This window comes from Mustela nigripes, chromosome 6 (genome assembly GCF_022355385.1).
Source record: "Mustela nigripes isolate SB6536 chromosome 6, MUSNIG.SB6536, whole genome shotgun sequence".
NCBI classification, from domain to species: Eukaryota; Metazoa; Chordata; class Mammalia; order Carnivora; family Mustelidae; genus Mustela; species Mustela nigripes.
The window spans coordinates 100,910,365-100,928,617 of record NC_081562.1 but is presented as its reverse complement, the minus strand read 5'-3'; the positions used below and the strand labels follow the sequence as shown (position 1 = coordinate 100,928,617).

Below are 18,253 nucleotides of genomic sequence, written 5' to 3'. Positions count from 1 at the left end.
AAAGCTCTGATCTTGGACAGACAGACCCGTTCTCATCAGCTGTGGTGTGGAGCTGGGGCATCCCTTGATGAAGGGTTTCCACGCTAAGGGTGAAACTCAAGCTCAGAGAAGAAATAGGACTCAAGCCAGAGGTAGGAGGAAAGCCCGGGCTGGCCAGGAAGAAAAACAATCATCCAGGTGCCCCTTTCTAGGCCAAGGGTCAGGTGCTCCCCAGGGCCCCAGAGTAGAGGCCGACACTCCAACCCTCTGGCTCTCTGGGCTTCAATTCAGCTGCCTGAGCTGGGTTCCCCCTCAGTCTGTCTGAAGGCAGCTCTCCACAGCAGAGTCAGGGCTCTGGGGAAACAGTGGTTGTGAGGGCAAAGATCTGACAAAGCCAGAAAAGAAGGACTAGAAGCCAGGAGTTCCACCTCTCCACCCACTGCTTGCACCCAGCCACACCTCCCACTTTTAGACTCCAGCTTTCCCTGGGAACCTCTCCTCCCAAAGAGGCCGAAGACAGGCCCCGAAGCAGTGTCGGGCAGAGATTGGATCTCAGATTTGAGGGAAGTGAAAGGGTTAACTCTCTGTGTGTCCACTGGGCCAGTCCAGCCAGCTCCCCCAGAGCACTATAAGTCCAGGCCTGTCTCTGGTGTTCTCTCAATCTCCCTTTCCCGCTTACTCCTCCTTCCCCCTTCTTCTGACTTTGGGAACAGAAGCTAGAGGCCCCTTGGCATCAGCTCTCTCTGGGGTGTCATTTAATACTGCCTGTAATCACCATCTCCTGGTTTATTACCTCTCTCTCCCTCATGGCTACTCTTGTCACCCCTAAACCTATCTCTCTCTCTCACACACACATAGACACACAAGAGCTGTGAATGGAAGAGAACAGGGCTTCTCTTCGGTACAGTTCTGCCTTACTGGACTCCTCTCTGGGAAACCAATGCTGGTCAACCCAGAGGCGGGAAGCAAGAGATAGGATACGGGAAGCTGGAGGAACTCTTCTGAAACAATGGAGAATCACAGAACAGCAAGCTCAGAACAAATAAGGAGGAGGGCGGAGGAAATCAGAAACCATCCCGTGGTTTTCGGAGGAGAGTTAGCTGGAGGAAGTTAGAAATCATCCCATAAACATTCCTCTCCCGAGCAAAACGGAGTCATCAGAGTCCACATGAGGACTAGAATACTTCCAATCGCTTATGGATTTAAGCTGGCAGACAGGAGAGGAGCATGGAGGACCCTTTCCCTAGTGCTACAATGAGATTATGCTTTTGAAAGTGCTTCATAAATTCCCGAATGCTCTACAAATGGAAGGAGGCCTATGGGTCACTGCATGGCTGGCTGGGGCAGGAAGACCACAGGGCAGGGTGGAGGTGCTGGGGCCTGCCCCCCCCCGCCCCCTCCCCCACCCCACCACAGACTCTTTGGTTTCTTGATTGTAAGATCACAATGACCCTGCACTGTGGACACTTCTGATCACCAATACCCAGCCCTCCTGTCAGGCGGTGTGTGCCGTGAGGTGGGAATGTGAGAATGTGGTCCTTTCCTACAGCGCACAGCTTACAGCGCACTGCCAGTGCCCTTCCTGGAAGGCCTCTATGTCAGCAGCCCCAGGGGGGACTGGGATGACACCCTCACTGGGGTGGAGCCTGAGACATGCCTGTTGGCCAGTGAAGGGTCCTCCCACCGCAGGACTCAGGTAGTGGGAGAAGCATTGGGTCAGGTCTTTGCCTGGTACCATCTCTGGAGCAAAGGCAAAGTCCAGACATAGCCTTCCACCCGTGGCCAGGGCAGGCATGTGAGAGATACGGGTCACACTTTGGACTCAGCCCAGAATGGGCACGAGGGGTCACAGGAGCCGCACTCACTGGCAGTCCCACTCCCCTAGAGCCGGCCACTCGCTGCACCTGAAAGCAAGGTGGGCACCAGAGGACACCGGGTCATTACTCTCGCCGCCTCCTGCGACGCCCAGCCTCGCCTGTGTGCCTCATTACTCTGGTGCCCGGAAGGGGTCTGGCAGCGAGGAGAGAGCGCCAGCGTGGCGCGCGGTTCCCGGGCCGGGTGGCTGGAGAGTTCAGGTGCGAAGGAGGGAGGGGAAGAGGAGCCCTGCGCAGTGAGCTCTTCTTGCCCGGGGAGCATGGCGGTTGCGTCACGGGCACCGGACCCTCCGTCCCCAGGGCCACACGGGCGCCCACACGGCACAGCCGGGTCCCGGGCCCGTGGTGAGAGGGCGGCGCCAGCCCGCGTCCCCGCCCCTGTCCCGCCACCTTCCCTCCCGGCCCGGCCTTGCGCTGCCCGGGTCCCACGGGCCGCTCGGTCCCAGACCCAGGCCGGGCAGCGGGGCTGGCATTGCCGCGGGAGCCGTCGGGAACCGGGAGCCCGGCGGGCGGCAGCGCGGGCGGCGGGCACGGGGACACCTGCGGACACAGGTGAGGTGAGCGGCTGCGGGGCCGGGAGGACGGGGGCGGGGCGGGATAGGGGCTGGAGCCGGTGCGGGCTGCGCGGGCGGCGCGGGGGCGAGAGGCGGAGGCCAGCCGGCGTCCCAGCTCGAAAAGGACCAGGGGAAGGGAGAGGGCAAAGGAGACGGAGGCAACCCTCGCAGGGAGGATTATTGGGAAGGGGCCGGGGAGACAATGAACTTTTTCCTCTTGCGCTCATAAATCAGAGAAAAGGAAGGGGAGGGCTGAGCAGGGGCCTCAAGCCCATTTGAAGGGGAACAAGCACATGCTTAGGCCTCTGCTCTCCAGGTCCTGCCCACTCAAAGGGTGGGTCCTCTATCCAGGTTTAAGGGGAAGGGTTGGAGCCCCCGGCTGGCTCCCAGCTCCATGGAGGTTTCCCAGAGGCCGGGGAAGACCAAACATAGCCTGCTGTCTCTAAGCCCAGCCACCTGATAGCTGTCCTCCCTCCCCTCCCTGTCTGTGGGCAGGAGGGTCCAGGTAAGGGGCGAGCAAACTGTCAGTAAAGAGCCAGACAGTAAATATTTCAGACTTTAAGTCTATAGGGACAGTCTCGTCTCAACTAGCAAGAAAACAGTGGTAGACAACTGGAGATGTGTAAATGTGGCTGTGTTCCAAGAACACTTGATTTAGGGGGGCACCTGGGTGGCTCAGTGGGTTAAAGCCTCTGCCTTCGGCTCAGGTCATGATCCCAGGGTCCTGGGATGGAGCCCCACATCTGGCTCTCTGCTCTGCAGGGAGCCTGCTTCCCCCTCTCTCTCTCTACCTGCCTCTCTGCCTACTTGTGATCTCTGTCAAATAAATAAATAAAATCTTTAAAAAAAAAAAAAAGAAAGAAAGAAAGAAAACTTGATTTAGGGATCATGAGATTTGATTTTTATATACTTTCCATGTGTTAGGGAATATTATCCTTTTAATTTTTTTTTTCCCAATTATTTCCTCATGTCAAAAGCATTCTTAGTTTAGGGCTATACAGAAATAGTGGGTAGGTGGTACAGTCTCCAGGGTGCCCCCACCCGAGGAATTCCCAGCACCTCTTGCCTAGGCCACAGGGAGGCTATGGCTCCGTGCCTGGAAAGGAGGGACATCCAGGAAGCCTGGGGACCTGCCTGTGACCCTTGCTCCCAGCTGCTCTGAGGACTACAGCATCCTTTGAGGCCAGTGAGGGAGCACATGCCTGATGTGCTTACATGTAAAGGAGGAAGCATAGCTCCATGGGGCTCCCTCCCCAGCATGCGTGGCCATACCCTACCCCCACGAAGTCACAGATAGGCAGCTATACTCCTGCAGTTAGTGACAAGCCCTTGACTCTTCCTCCCCCACTCCATCATCTTTCCCATCCCCCTCCCTCTATTGGTCCCCCGCCTGGTGCCACCCACTGATCAAGGCCAGCCCTTCCATTCCTTTTTTTTTCTTTTTTTTTTTTTAATCTTTGCAGCCTCAGGGAACCTTTTCTCCTTGACATTGAAGCTATGATCCTTCAGAGGTGACCCAGGAAAGAAGAGATGCAGACCTTTGTTCCTCCAGATGAGTGTCCCTTCCAAGGACTTGTGGCATCCCGCATTGAGACTTACGGGGGCCGTTATCAGGCCTCCAAGCAGGGTTCTGCTGACCGTCTCCATTCCCAAGTTGCCCCTGGACTGGTGAGTCCAGGCTGCCCCAAAAGTGACCTGGGAGGGGCAAGAGGGAGAATAGTGAGGCTTTCACATCTCTCTTGCAGCTTCATGAGGTGGTCTATTCCTGTCCCTCACCCCTGCCTTCTTTCCTGGGTTTCGAGGGAGAGCAGGTTAGTGTTGATCCAGGCTCTCAGGACTCCACACCCATCCCAGGCAGATGGGTGAAGCCAGGCCCTTGGAGGAGGTGCTGTTAGACAGGTCTGAGGCCTGGAGTTGGTTGGGGGGGTCACGGGGAGCAGGGAGCCTGGCACTTCCCAGACTACCGCCTCTACTTGGGAGGAGCCTGTGGGTTCCCTGAGGCCCACTCTATCTGAGTCAGCACTGAAGGAAGAGCAAAGGTTCAGGGTGTCCCTACTCTGCAAGTGGGGAGGGCTGTGGGGGCCTACCTTGGCTTCCCCACAGCTCCACCCACCTGGCCTGCCTGAAATGCCTTTCCTTTAGCTTCCAAGCTGCCCCTGCACCCTGAGGACAGTTCTGTTTCCCACTGGGGGTATTCCCTGCCTTCCTGGAATAGGATTTGGCCCTGGGAGAGAGGGAGGACAGCTGGGGACTCTCCCGGGCTGAGGGCCGGAAGGGAGACTAGGAAGTATGTGCTGTTAGGCCACAGGCAGATCAAGGAATGTGACCAGGCCTGCCCAGGAGGAGACTTGTGGCCATGGTCTCAATCTCTCATAAGGAAGCACAGCCACTCCCAGCTGGAAAGGACACGGGCCGCATGCCCCTGGGGAGGAGGCCACACATGTGTGTGCCCTCATCCCCACATGCGAGGGAAGTCGTTCCCACGCAGGGGGAGCTGGAGGGAGCCAGAATACTGTCTGCACTGTGCCCTGTGCACGCACGCCCACAGGACAGGGAGCACACATGTGAGCGGGCGGGCCCTGGAGGAGTATCCACACTGGAGCCCAGGCTTGTAGGTGCCTGTGCTCCTGCTCTAGAGGCCCCCACTTTTGCCCCTAGGCCCTCTAGGGGAGCCAAGTTGGCAGGCCCCTGCCCTGCTCAGCTTGGCCTCCCTGGCAGCAGCTGCTGTGGCTCAGAGCAGGAGTGACTCACCCCAGACTGGTTTGAGGTGAGCCAGCCCCACTTGCAGAGGTAGGGGACACCACCTGCAGTCAAGTCTGGCCCTGCTACCTCTCTGGGACTTCGGGGAGAAGGGAGGCCCCCTAAGAACTTACCCTGCTCTTCCTCCTCCTCCAGGATCCCGGTCGCCGACGCCTCCATGGCTATGTCCCCTTTGCCAAGGGCTCTGGCCAGGTCCGAGGTGTGTCTCCTCTGAAGATGCAAGAACTAGAGCCCGAGAAGAAGTATGGAGGCCCTTTTGGGTCTGGCCCACCACACTCCCCTAAATTCAAGGTAAGAGGTCCCTCTCCTCCTGTCCCCAGGCTCACAGCCTGAGCTTTATGGTCCGCAGATGATCAGAGCAGAGAGAGTGGCCGGCCCCCGTACCACGCCGGATTCAGTTCTGTGGAGAGACCCTCTCAGGGACACATCTGCAAGCCATGCTGCCTCATAAAAATGTCCGTTTTGTAGGCAAGTGTCAGAATGTTGCCTGAGACCGCAGGTCCCTTGGTCTCCACCTGGAGGTCCCTATGAGAGGTTCTGACTCAGAAGAGCCTAGAAAGTATCTTTCCGGTCAGGGAGCCTCAGTCAGACTCCTCTGACTGGCACGTTTTTTGCAGGCCAAGTTGCCTCTCTGTCCGTGTTCCAGCAACGCCATTTCTTCTGCCCCCAGGCTTCTGTGTCCCCACTCAGGGACAGTGCTACCTCCCATTCCCAGACACACACACGCACACACACATGCACACATGCACACGCACATACCAGCACTCGCAGCCATCCCCAGGCCGGGGATCTGCATGCCCAGGATATGGCCAGGGTTAATGCCCTTTTTGGCTCCCCCAGGAAGTCAGCAAGGCCCGCCAGCTGGAGATGAGGCTGCATACGTTCAGCATGTTTGGGATGCCCCGCCTGCCCCCTGAGGAGCGGCGGCACTGGGAGATTGGAGAGGGCAGCGACAGCAGCCTGGTCACTGAGAAGTCCTGGAAGGAGCTGGTGCCTGGGCATAAGGTGGGCCTGGAACACAGAGTCTGTCCCTCCAGTATCATAGATGCCCACAGACAACTCACATCCGCCCTGGAAGGGGGGAAAAAGGCCTTGGGAAGTAGGGTCACGTGGGGAAAGCATTTGGAGACATCTTGTTGTAGGTTCTACTCCTGGGTCTGCCACTTACTGGTGACACCTTGATGGAGAAAGGAAGCCTCTCTGGGCCTCAGTGGCTTCACTGTAAAATGGGGATAAAACCACGTACACACTTGAGGATTAAAAGGTCATCATCTGTGAGGTAGATCTAGTAGCATTTAAACAGGTGCCAGCTGCTGTTCTTGTTATCGTTCCCTAACTGAACCAGTGCTGTCCCCACCCCAGGAGATGAGCCGAGAGCTTTGCCACCAACAGGAAGCGCTTTGGGAGCTGCTGACCACCGAGCTGATCTATGTGCGGAAGCTCAAGATCATGACCAATGTGAGTTGCTCCAGTCCCTGGCCCAGGCAACACCTCAGCCATCCACCCGTCTCCCTTACATGGCCCCCACTCTCCCAGGCCAGGAAGGGAGGGCCATGGAGAGGGGCGGAGGGAAGGCGGGGACACGTAACCGGGAGATCCCAACCCCCCCTGCCCCCCCACACACACACCCCCCCCGCCATTGGAGACCTGCTGGGGATCTTGGGAATCAGGTTAGCAGTGGTGAAGCTGGGATGGGGCTACATTGAAGGGCTAGGTTGGGGTCCCCAGAGGAGGAGTCAGGTGCCTACACCCTTGGCTTTCCCTGCCTCCAGCTCCTGACCGCCGGCCTGCTGAATCTGCAGCGAGTGGGACTACTGACCGAGGTGAGTGGGCACTCGGGAGGACCTGGCCACATCCCAAGCTCTGAGGCCACAGAATGGGGGTGGGCTCCCAGAGAGCCCCCCAGGCTGCTCTGTCTGGATTCCCATGGCCTCATTTTCCAGGACACCCCCTGCCCTCCTACTCCCCTTCCTGCTCTAGACCCCAAGCAGCCTGGCCTCTGCTCTTTTCCAGGACTCAGCAGAGCTCAGCCCAAGTGCCAGAGGAGTAGAAGGGAAAACCCTAGCCCCTTAGATCTCTCAGCTCCCCTGCAGGTTTCATCCTGAGCCCACCCTCCACCAGCCAAGCTTACGGGTCCTTGCCTGTCGGTGGCCAGAGCTGTGTGACGGTGACCTGCCAAGGCTTGTGGCTGAGTTCTGCTCCCTCCTCCAGGTATCAGCTGAGATCCTCTTTGGAAATGTCCCCAGCCTGATTCGAGCTCACAAGAGCTTTTGGGAGGAGGTGCTGGGGCCCACCCTGAGGGAGACTCGAGCCTCAGGCCAGCCTCTGGACCCTGTCAGCCTGCAAAATGGCTTCTTGACGGTGAGACATGGCAAAGGGCTACATCTGGCTGGGGCAGGCCTGGGAGGGCCCAGAGAGGTCCTGCCTGCAGGGTATGCCTCTGTCACTTGCATTCTTCTGTGGCTTGAAGGGGGTCTGAGAGCACAGCCCCCACCCCAGAATATCTCCTCGCCTCCTGCCCTTCATTCCACAGGTATGACCTCTGTCCCAAAAGTTCTTTGGTCTTTGGGTGACTCTTTTGAAATGAAATGCAGCTATCTCAGGGAAGGGTTATACTTGATCTCTTAACTACAGAATCTTACTTCTTGGCCAGAGATGCATTGCCAAACAGCTGGGAGAAGAATGGGGTCTAAGCAAGGCATCTTCTGGGTAAATGAGGAAGGGGCCGTAAAAGGCCCCAGATCACCCAGAGCATGGAGAAATGGGACAAGAGAAATCAAGAGGCCTGGGGTCAGACTTTCTTCCACAATCTTACCTGACCAGGAAGAGGTCTGGGCCTTGCAGAGCCAGAATGGGGTACAGAGGTTGGGGGGAGCACTCATCTCCTGGGAACAAGCCCAGGAACAGGTCTTCTGGGCAAGACTCAGGTCACTAGCCACCACCCGTGTGAAACAGGACCTGCAGAGTCCTGCAAACATTCCAGCTGAATTATTGATGGTGGGAGAGTACGTCCAGAGCGGCAGGGTAGGTCAGGGGCTGTGCACGGGGCCTGAAAGAGTAGCAGTGGGTCTGCCTCTGGGGACCTCATCTTCTCCCTGGACTCCAGAGAAAGGGACTGGCAGTCACAGGTAGGGGAAAGCATCATGGGGGTTAGGGATTGCGAGAGCTAGACTAAGGGTCAATGAGAGGTTCTCCCTCCTGCTCCCCGTGCTCTGCAGCTGGAGGCCAGATTTCATGACCTTCTTCCCCCTGCCTGCCCATATCTCTCCCTTAGTTCAGCCAGAGGTTCCAGCCCTATGTCCAATACTGCCTACAAGTGAAGCGGACCATGGCTTACGCCCGGGAGCAGCAAGACAATAATCCTCTCTTCCATGCCTTTGTGCAGGTGGGAGAGGGGGTGCTGGGAAGGGGGCTGGGGCGGACCCTAGACCTCCAGGTCATCCCTGATCTCCAGCTGGTTCTGAGACCGAGGCTATTACTGGAATGGGGCAGCAGGAGGCTTGCAGACTCCTGACCGTCCCCTGCCCTCCTCTGCTGGCAGTGGTGTGAGAAGCACAAGCTCGCGGGGAGACAGATGCTGGGGGACCTGCTCATCAAGCCCCACCAGCGGGTCACCAAGTACCCACTGCTGCTCCAGGCTGTGCTTAAGAGGAGTCCTGAGGCACACGTCCAGGAAGCACTGAGCGCCATGGTAGGTGGCCTGGCAGTGCCATGCCCTCGGGAGCTGGGAACTGGCATGTGGGAACTGATTTCCAGGAACTCTCAGGGGTCTCTTTCTTCATATGCATGTGGCCGCGTGGCACTGACTGGTCGCCCGTGCTGTCACTGACCGGGGGAGACGTACAGGGGAAGGGGCTGAGCTCTTCCTCCTTCCACACCCCACCCATCACGTAGATTGCCGCTGTGGAGTCATTCCTGCGACACATCAACCAACTCGTCCACCGGAGCGAAGAGCAGGAGAGCCTGGTGGCTGCAGCCCGACGCATCGGGCCCTACGACGTGCTGGAGCCGTCCAGCGAGGAAGTGCAGAAGGTGAGGCAGGGCAGAGGCAAGGAGGCGCAGAACAAGCAAGGTCCCCAGGGAAACAGAAGAAGCAGAGGCCTGGCGGAGAAGGGGCGGAGGGGCCACAGAGGGGCTGTGCGCATCACTCCTCCCACATGAGGAGTTCCAGAGAGTGAGAAGGAAGTACTCAATGCTTCTTCTCCCTCCAAGAGGGCAAGGATGAGAAGGGAAGGTGCCAGTGACAGAACAAAGAACCACCGTGGCTGGGAGGGGGAGGCAGCCCTGCCCAGCCCCACGATCCTCCCCACCCCATGTCCCTCAGAACCTGCGTCCGTTCTGCACCCTGGACCTGACGTCCCCCATGCTGGGGGTTGCTTCTGAGTACATCAGGCAGCTGCTGCTGGAGGGACCCGTGCGAGTGAAGGAGGGGCGAGAAGGGAAGGTGAGGGGCTATGGGGAAGCTCAGAGAAGGAGGAACAGAGATCACAGAGAAGGGAGGGATGCCGGGAGACTGAATAAGAGTCAGGAAAGCTGGAAATGGGCAAAGAGATGTGTTCGTGTATCTGTGTCTATGTCTGTGTGTGTTGGGAGGAGGACATGGCATGGTGAAGCTCTGGTTGTTTGTATGCCCCTGAGTCAGCCACGTTCCCGGCCTATAAAGTGAGAAACGGGACCAAAGTGACACCCCTTCCAGCTCTAGCACTCCACAGTTGTGCACTTGTCCCCTGTGCACCTGTGCACCCATGCATGCACACAACACGGGGCCTGATCCATGTCCCACTCTCTTCCCCTGCTCCAGCTGACCCTGTCTCTTTCTTCTACGCATGGCTTCCCAGCTGGACGTGTACCTCTTCCTCTTCTCTGACATGCTCCTAGTGACCAAGCCCCAGCGCAAGCTCAACAAAGCCAAGGTCATCCGCCCCCCACTCATGCTGGAGAAGCTTGTGTGCCGACCACTACGGGACCCTAGTATGTCTCTTCTTTGGGGACCTTTTCCTTCTCCTTTCCTCTTGGCAAGGGGAAGGAGCAGTCAGGATGGGCATCAAATAAGGTCTAGCCCTTGAGCAGACCTTCTCCTCCACCCAGACAGCTTCCTGGTGATCCATCTCACTGAATTCGACTGTGTCTCCAGTGCCCTCATTGTGCAGTGTCCCAGTGCTACAGACCGTGCCCAGTGGCTAGAGAAGACTCAACAGGCCCAGGTATGTGAAAGCCAGAAGTGGGGAGGGGTGGAGGGGTCCTCAGAGGTCAGAGATGGGAATGCAAGAGGGAAGGAGGAAGAGAAAGAGGCTGGGATGGATGCGGGTTCAGTCCGGTTCGGTCCCTCGGGAGGGAGACATAGCCTTGACCATCCACAAGAACAGGAAAGAAAGCCTTTGGCCAGCGACTGTACCAGTCACTGGGAGAGCCCAAGACAGCGTCCCCTAAAGGTCTTTACACCCCGAAACCATGATGTTTGGAACTTTGTCTTTCATTTGACACCAGTGGAGCCCTTGCTAGGTGCAGGCACTGGTTGGGTGCTAGGGACTCAGAAAAGAATAAAGCATCATCCCGCCCCTCAGGGAACATGGCCGGCAGCCTAGCTAGACAGATTAGTATACAAATAATGGAAACATGTATGCAGAATGGAACTGTGGCCGAGGAGGGAGTAATTGTTCTGTCTGATGGGTTGGTTGGGAAAGGGACAGCGTAGAGGTCAGATGCTGTGACACCTTGACAGAGGGGTGATGCTCTGATCACCGTTTGTGGGGATATCTAGGAGTGTGTAGGGGAACAAGGATGGGAAAGAAGGGTATTCCAAATGGAGAAGCAGAATGTGCTGATGTGGAAAACATGAAACACCATGTGTGTGGAGAGAACCACTGGCCTAGGAGTTCATATTACCAGGATATGAAGTCCAAGGGCAGGTGTAGTGGCAGAGAGGCTGGGAGGTAGGTACTACCAGATCGTGCCTACTACTGGATGCTATGCTAAGGAAGTTGAACTTTGTCCTACAGATGACAAGGAGCAAGTGAAGGTATTTAACAGGGCAGATTCATGTGATTAAAGCTAGAGGAATTCAAAAGATCCAAATGGAGCTGTACTAGTTACCACAAACTTAATGGCTTAAAGCAGCAGAAGCTTATTTTCTCATAGTTGTGGAAGCCAGAATTCAGGCCTCAAAGTGTCAGCAAGCCCACTTGTTTCCCCTTCAGGATGCTAGGGGAGAATCCTTCCTTGCCTCTCCAGCTTCTGGTGGCTTCAAGTGTTCCTTAGCTTGTGTCCATGTCTCTCCAGTCTCTGCCTCTGTCTTCTTGTGGACTTCCTCTCTGTATGTCTCTGTGTCCAAATCTCCCACTCCCGTCTCTTACACAGACACCAGTCTACCCTAAAGCCAGGATGATCTCATCAAGAGATCCTTAACTGAAGGTCTTTGCAGATGTGCAAATAAGTGTAGAACCTTCCAAATAGGTTCTAGGGGTGAGGACCTAGACATATCTTTCTGGGGCCACTATTCAACCCACCACTGGAGCAGAATGGCCAGAGAGTAAAGATTTAAATTGGCCTTTTAAGTCTAGGGAAGACCGTGAGCAGAACGTCAAGGGAGCAGTTGGGTTGGATTATTTTGGGGACAGTGACTCCCTTCTCAGCCACAGTTCCATTCTGTCTGTCTAAGTCTGGAGCAAAGGATTTGTGTGAGCAAGTGAGGAGAGGCCAGTTTCTACAGGACTCCCAAGAGCTACAGAAGAGTGTAGACAGGACAAGGTTGAATCGAGTGGGTTGACAAGACAGCCACCATAGATTCTTGAGCAAGAAATTGCCATGGTGAAACCCTTGTGTTCGTCTTGTATTGACAGCTGGCAGGGTGATAGGTGGGCTGGAGGAGGAAGAGATTGGTGGCAGGAGATTTACTGTACTAGTTTTGGTGTGAAATACAGAGGTTTAGTGCCATGTTCTTAGGAACATGTTGCAAAAAGGGATGAAAAATGTGTAGGGGATGGGAGTAGAGAAAGGAACTACCTCTTCCTAGCTGGGTGATCTTGGGTGAATTATGTGCCCACCCCCCCCAACAAGCTTCCATGTCTTTACCTGCAATGGACTTAAATAATAACAGTCCTTGCCTCATGGGGAAGAGTCAAAGAAGTCATTCTGATTAAGCAGGCAGCCTACTACCCAGCCCTAGGTAAACGCTCCTTATGCAGGTCACAGGTTAGAAAGGACAAAGCATGACTTCCTTCCCAAAGTTCCCATTTGAAAGATTGCTTTGGAAAGATTGCAATGGAACCCTAGAGTGAAATGAAATCTTAACAAAAAGAGATACCTGTTGGGTTAGTTGTTGCTTCCTGGGAGGGGGGAGTCTAGGGTACTGTCCAGTTTTAAGCAGAAGCACTTTGGAAAGGATGTAGTGGGGGGTAGCCAAGTGGAGATATCTTAGGGGCTTTGGAAAGGATAGAAACACAGCCCTGAGGTTCAAGTGGGGACAAAGGATGAACTAAGAAAGTTGCTAAGAGAATAGATCTTAAGATCTCTTACCACAAGAGAAAAAAAATTTTTGTGTGAAGTGTATAGTGACAGATATTAATGAGACTTACTGAGGTGATTATTTTGTAATATATACAAATACTGGATCATTATTCTGTATACCCAAAACTAATATAATGTGATATGTTAATTATATCTCAGTTACCAAAAAAGGGGACATTTTGAACAAAGAAAGACTATTTCTAAAGAATGCAACTTCATTATTTTTACAGTTTAAATCAAATTAGTGGTTCTCATAGCGCTTGCTTTAATAAATAGATAATAATGATTTGTCATTGGCACATTAGGTCATTACGGCTTCTGGAACCTGTGAAAATAGTTTTGTTCTTTAAACAATTTTAAGCACCCTTCCTGCCCTCTTATCTATTATACCGTACCATCATGTGGAGAGCTTCTTTAAAAGAAGGAAATTTGGAGCTTAGTCTCTGTTTAAATAGTATATTGAAAACTATGAATTAGGAGCGTAAAAAATAAATATGAGGATTTTGCCCATTAAAAAAAGAAAGAAAGAAGAATGAAAGACAGGGCTTCAAGATCTTGTGTCTTTCAGCCCTGCAGGACTGCCGCTTCCTTGAATACCTAAACAAGCCACAGAACTCCCCAGGCAGCAGGTGGGGGGCCCTTACTGGAGCCCGTTTCCTTCACCACCCCACTGTCAGAACGTTCTCTTCTTCCTTGGGTTCCCAGTCCCAAGATGACACATACCCACCCCACCCCCAGGGGACCCCTAAAACTATTAGGATATTATTCCAACCAATTCACCTTCAGAAGTCTCACTCCTGGTTAACAGGGAAAGGAGGTCACTTCTGATACATAACCAGGCAGCGCACAAGCTCCTGGCCTCGTTTAGCAAAGCAAAGGACAAAGAAACTGAAATTAGTGTGTCCTGCTGTTGTCTCACACCGAATTCTTAAAGAAAACTGCTCTCTATTGCCACCAGTCAGACTGATGAGGGCTGTGGGGCTCCTCCATAGAGCAACCGCCCAGGGATGGCACTACGGCTTTCTCCCCTCACAGAAATGTAGGTGCAGCTTTATTATTTATTCCCACAGGTCTAGCCTGGAGAGCCTAAGGTTTTAGGAAAAAATGAACTTCTCCAAGGAAGACAGACTAAATCCTGGGAAAGGTCCACGCTTAGGGTCTGGGAAGTGGAAAAAGGAACCAGTGGTGGGAACAAAAAAAAGCCGTCAAGAGACAGAGGTCGAAAAAGGGCTAAAGCAGGGAGGGAGGCTAAAGCAGGCAGCTGAGGAACTAGCTAGAGCCCAGCTCTCCCCTGTTAACTGTTGCTCTCACGGAAGTTACATCGCGTCTCCAACCCCGGTCCCCATCTGGGGAATTGCAGTGATAGTGGGCACCTCCGTGCAGGAGCGATGGGACAGTTATTATTGCCGCTTGGCACAAGGCCCAGCACTTAATGGAGCTCCATAAATGTTTGTTATTGTCATCACTAGAAGACAGTGGCGGTGTGCTGACTGGGCAGGGCTGTGTGCTGACTGGGGAAAGGCCTCACAGCAGTTCAGAGTCCGTGGGCACCTTGAGAGATCCGTGCTAGTCCACTTGGGCAGCTCTGGGAGGAGCAGATGAATCTAGGAGCCACCCCAGAGGCAGCAGTGGGAAGAAGAGGCGTTTCCGGTCAAGGCTGTGTTCTCTACCAGAGCAAAGGAAGAAGAATCCTGCTGGGGGGGCCCTCCCTTCCTCTCCTTGGCTTTGTGGAGGGGTCGCATTTTGGCTCAGGAACCAATTTCCTCTTCCCTTTCCAACTTGTCTGTCCTCTTCCCCAAACTGAGAAGATCCTCCCAGGGTTGCCGGGGAGGCTCGGCATGTCTGGGAGGACCTCCGACAGCCCCGTTCCTGATGCCTCCCTCCCTGCTTTTTCCTATGGTCGGGCCAGGGGCACATTGAGTGGAGATGCCTGTATTACCCCACCCCTTCCTTCCAGTTCTTTGCTTCCCCACACCATCCCTGTCCTGGACTTCCCGAACACTCTATTGAACTTGGGTCGTGTGGGGCCAAGGGCACGGCATTTCAGCGGACCAGCAGGCTGCTCCAGCTCCACCCTGGCCCCAAGAACGACTCCGCCCACTGTCCTTATTTCTTGTTGCATCCCACACTGGAGAGGAGGGAGATCATAGAACGTGGCCCTGATATGCCGGTTTCCTACCCCGGGCACCATCATCCCTCGCTCTGGCCAACTCTCTAGTCTTTTGAGACTGCTAAGAATCTTTGCACTGCTTTGTCACTCATGAGACTGAGGGACTGGACACCCAGAGAAAGGAAACTTGCCATATAAACCTGATGCCAGTTTCCTATCCCTGTTCATCCATTTTTCCAACATGTCTCTGTCCTGACCCAGATGCCCGCTGTGTTTCTGGAGAGGCTTTGAGAAGGCCCAAGTGTCCAGGAGTTGCGAGTTCCTATACCTCAAGCTGGGGAGATTATCAAAATATTTAACAATCAGTATAGCATGGTCATTATCAAATTAGAGTGGGGCATCTTGGGGGTGAGGGGGTGCCCTAGAGACCCCCCACTGTGCCATGTTATCGCTCTAGCCACTGGATCTTGAGGGATGGGGTAGTCCTAGGGAAGGGAGACAGGAGGCTGAGAGAGCAATTATGGAAGTACTCCAATATTTGAACAATGATATGGCCATGCTAGAGAGTACTGATATCAGAGCTGCCCACAGCTGCCACCAGCACCTCCTTTTTGCCCAGCCTCTGCCTTCAACCTCTCTACAGGTTCTGCCGCCTTCCCTCCCCCTCCACAAGCAAACATTGTCCTTTAGCAACTTTCCACCCTTTAAGGCTGCCCTTCAGTGCAGTTGCCAAACCAGGACTCAAAGAGGAGGCCCGGTCCCAGTTCTGCTTCTCTTCCCGTGGGACCTCGAGCAAAGCCTTTGCCTCTCTAGGTCCTGTTTCCTGTCTGTAAAATGGGCTGGTATCCATGCTATCCAGCCCGAAGGGTGATGGTGTGTATCAGATTACCGCAGGCCTGTGGAGGGGCCCTGTCAGCCACTTCTCAGATGTCACTACTTGATTCTGAGGGCACCTATGTGAAAATGTTGGGGGAAGAAGACAGAAAACCTAGTGTATCCTCTCTCCATTCCTCTTGCAATGGTCTTGCTTTCATCCCTGAAGGAGAGCGGAGGAGAGAGCCTGACCCTGTCCACCCTGGTGGCAGGAGTAACTCGAGGCCCAGCACCATTCAGAACACTTACATCGCCATCACTGTCTATCAGGGAGGGCTTCCTAAAGGAGGGCACAGACTGGATAGAGGGCTAGCAAGGGGACATGAGAAGCAGGAAGAACTGTGCAAGCCGGAAATGGAGACTTCTGTTCACCCCACCCAGGGCCAGCTCAGGAGATCAGATCCTGACTCCATCCCACTGTCTTTTGCTTTGTGACCTTGAAAGTTACTTATTCTGTTTTTCTGTAATAAATTAGGAGGAATAAAGAGTATCTGCCTCATAGGCTTCATAATATATTCAGAATCTGTGAGGATTAAATGAAATAATGTCTGTAGCACACTTAGCACCAGTCTGGCATACAGCAAGTCTTCATCAATGAAAGTATGGCTATCCCAGGTCACCCTGCAAAAGCTGAAGGCAGAGGAGTATGTCCAACAGAAGAGGGAGCTCCTGGCTCTCTACCGGGACCAGGACCAGGAGTCCCCAGGCACCAGGCCCTCCTCGCCTTCCCTGGAGGGCTCTCAGAGCAGCGCAGAGGGGAGGTAAGACCCACAGGGACCACAGGTCTCTCAAAGTGGGGGCTGCGGGGAGGAAGGGAGAGAAGAGAAACCCACAAGGCAGAGAAATGTCAACACAGCTTTCGGGAGCACTGGGAAGAGATTGAGGAACTTGGGCTATGGGTTGGAGCAGAACAAGTTTGGATCAGTCATGCTAAGGACCACATGGGACAGCCTCGGGGATGAGTCAGTCTCTGGCTGCCTGGGGGCGGGGCAGGAGGCAGCAAAGGAAACGGACACGAGCAACATGAGCTCCCTGAGAGGAGCAGGCTCCCCAGGCCCGGGATGGAGAGGGAAAGCCAGTGTGGATTTGCTGCAGGGATCTGGTGAGTCCAAACCCCCAGAGAGAGTGAGAGGTCCATTCACAGTGACACAGCTGTTCAGCAGTGTGGTTAAGGAAAAAAAAGACCCATCACTGGGGGATAACCTCAGGGGAGCTCAGGCAGCCTTTGGCAAATACCTGAGCGCCTGCTTGGTCCTGACCCAGGTGCTGTGGCTAAAATGCCTTAGGGGAGCTCACAGTCTAGCCAGCAAGATGAGAACATAATCTTACGGTTTAGAGGTGATACCGAAGCAAGTTTGGAGGAGGGGCCATTTCTGGATGGGATGAGACTTCCTGGACTTGAACTTGACCCCTTGGCATGGGACTCTAACCATTTACTATTATGGTTACTTGTAGGACCCCTGAGTTCTCCACCATCATCCCCCACCTGGTAGTGACAGAAGACACAGACGAAGACTCTCCGTTGGTTCCAGATGATACCTCAGACTCTGGCTATGGCACCCTGATCCCAGGCTCCCCCAAAGGGCCCTACCATTTGAGCCGACTACGCCCACAGGCCCTTCGGCGTGACCCTCGCCTCATTTTCTCCACCCTGGACCTCCGAGATGTTCCTCTGCGCCCTCAGCCTCCAAACCCCCAAGCTCCCCAACGCCGAAGTGCCCCTGAACTGCCAAGGGAAGTTATCCAAAGAGGAAGCAGCCTTCCCAGGGGCGATCCACCAACCTGGTCGGAGGAAGAAGACAGGACCTCAGTGGGAGGGAATGTGGTAGCGGAAACCTTGCATCGGGCCCAACTTCGGGGAAAGCTCCCCCCATCCCCGACCCACACAGACTCTGCTGGGGAAAGCCCCTGGGAGTCCTCAGGGGATGAGGAAGAGGAGTCCCTCTTCCTGGAAACTGGCTGCACCCCCCACTCCCGTGCCCTCCGGGCTGAAGATATGCTCAGAGAGATCCGGGAAGACCTGGCCAGCCAAAGGATCGAGGGCATCCCTGAGCTTGGGAATAGCAGGCCTCGGAAGCTAACCCGGGGCCAACTGCAGAGGATGCGTGGATCCTGCATCGTACAGCTGGACACCCCCATGTCCGTGTCGTAAGTGCCAAAGGGAATGTGTCCTGGGAGGGAGCAAGGAAGGCTGGTATGGAGTGGGAGGGAGTGCCAGAATAGGACCTCAGTGGGGATGGAGTCGGTAGAGGAGGGCAATACCAGAGCGGGGGCGATGGCAAGGAAGGGCACTCAGCCTCTCTCTCCACGCCACATCGACTTGACCCGACTCCCACCTCCTTTCTTTTCAGAGAGGTGTGAGGAACCCTCAGGACTTTTGGCATTTCTCCCAGAGGAAATCTCTCCCCAAGAGTGCTGGTCACCACCCCACCCCTGGACTCTACCTCAAGGACCACACCTCCCACTGAGAAGCCTGGCTCAGGCACTCTGCCTTCCCTGCTCTGAGGGCTTTGGGATCAAGTGCTGTACATTTTTGTACCGTGGACATACCAGAGCCCCACATAAAGTCGTGCATAAAAATGACTGCCTGGTCATCC

General features: G+C 54.8%; 1 protein-coding gene across 6 annotated transcripts; it reads left to right on the top strand.

Moving 5' to 3' along the window:
* Window positions 1-1,771: 1,771 nt before the first annotated feature.
* On the top strand, window positions 1,772-18,240 carry PLEKHG6 (pleckstrin homology and RhoGEF domain containing G6). Of its 6 annotated transcripts, none has more exons than XM_059403756.1 (16): window positions 1,776-2,054; window positions 3,871-4,075; window positions 5,303-5,458; window positions 6,008-6,172; window positions 6,530-6,625; window positions 6,940-6,990; window positions 7,379-7,528; window positions 8,442-8,552; window positions 8,709-8,858; window positions 9,062-9,199; window positions 9,492-9,611; window positions 10,006-10,138; window positions 10,256-10,371; window positions 16,272-16,417; window positions 17,112-17,804; window positions 18,008-18,240. In XM_059403756.1, exons 2-16 carry the CDS (start codon window positions 3,938-3,940, stop codon window positions 18,015-18,017), a joined length of 2,373 nt encoding a protein of 790 aa, XP_059259739.1. In that variant the 5' UTR covers window positions 1,776-2,054; window positions 3,871-3,937; the 3' UTR covers window positions 18,018-18,240. The 6 variants fall into 6 exon arrangements, with proteins under 6 accessions (XP_059259745.1, XP_059259743.1, XP_059259739.1 ...); XM_059403757.1 differs by lacking the exon at window positions 1,776-2,054 and adding an exon at window positions 2,320-2,405; XM_059403759.1 differs by lacking the exon at window positions 1,776-2,054 and adding an exon at window positions 2,321-2,410.
* The last annotated feature ends 13 nt before the right edge of the window (window positions 18,241-18,253 follow it).

Bases quoted from the DNA above. Each gene is read 5' to 3' on its own strand.
- PLEKHG6 (XM_059403756.1), top strand. From the start codon at position 3,938: ATGCAGACCTTTGTTCCTCCAGATGAGTGTCCCTTCCAAGGACTTGTG. The intron at 8,859-9,061 runs GTAGGTGGCCTG...CCCATCACGTAG, and splicing joins AGGAAGCACTGAGCGCCATG to ATTGCCGCTGTGGAGTCATT. The intron at 9,200-9,491 runs GTGAGGCAGGGC...CATGTCCCTCAG, and splicing joins CCAGCGAGGAAGTGCAGAAG to AACCTGCGTCCGTTCTGCAC.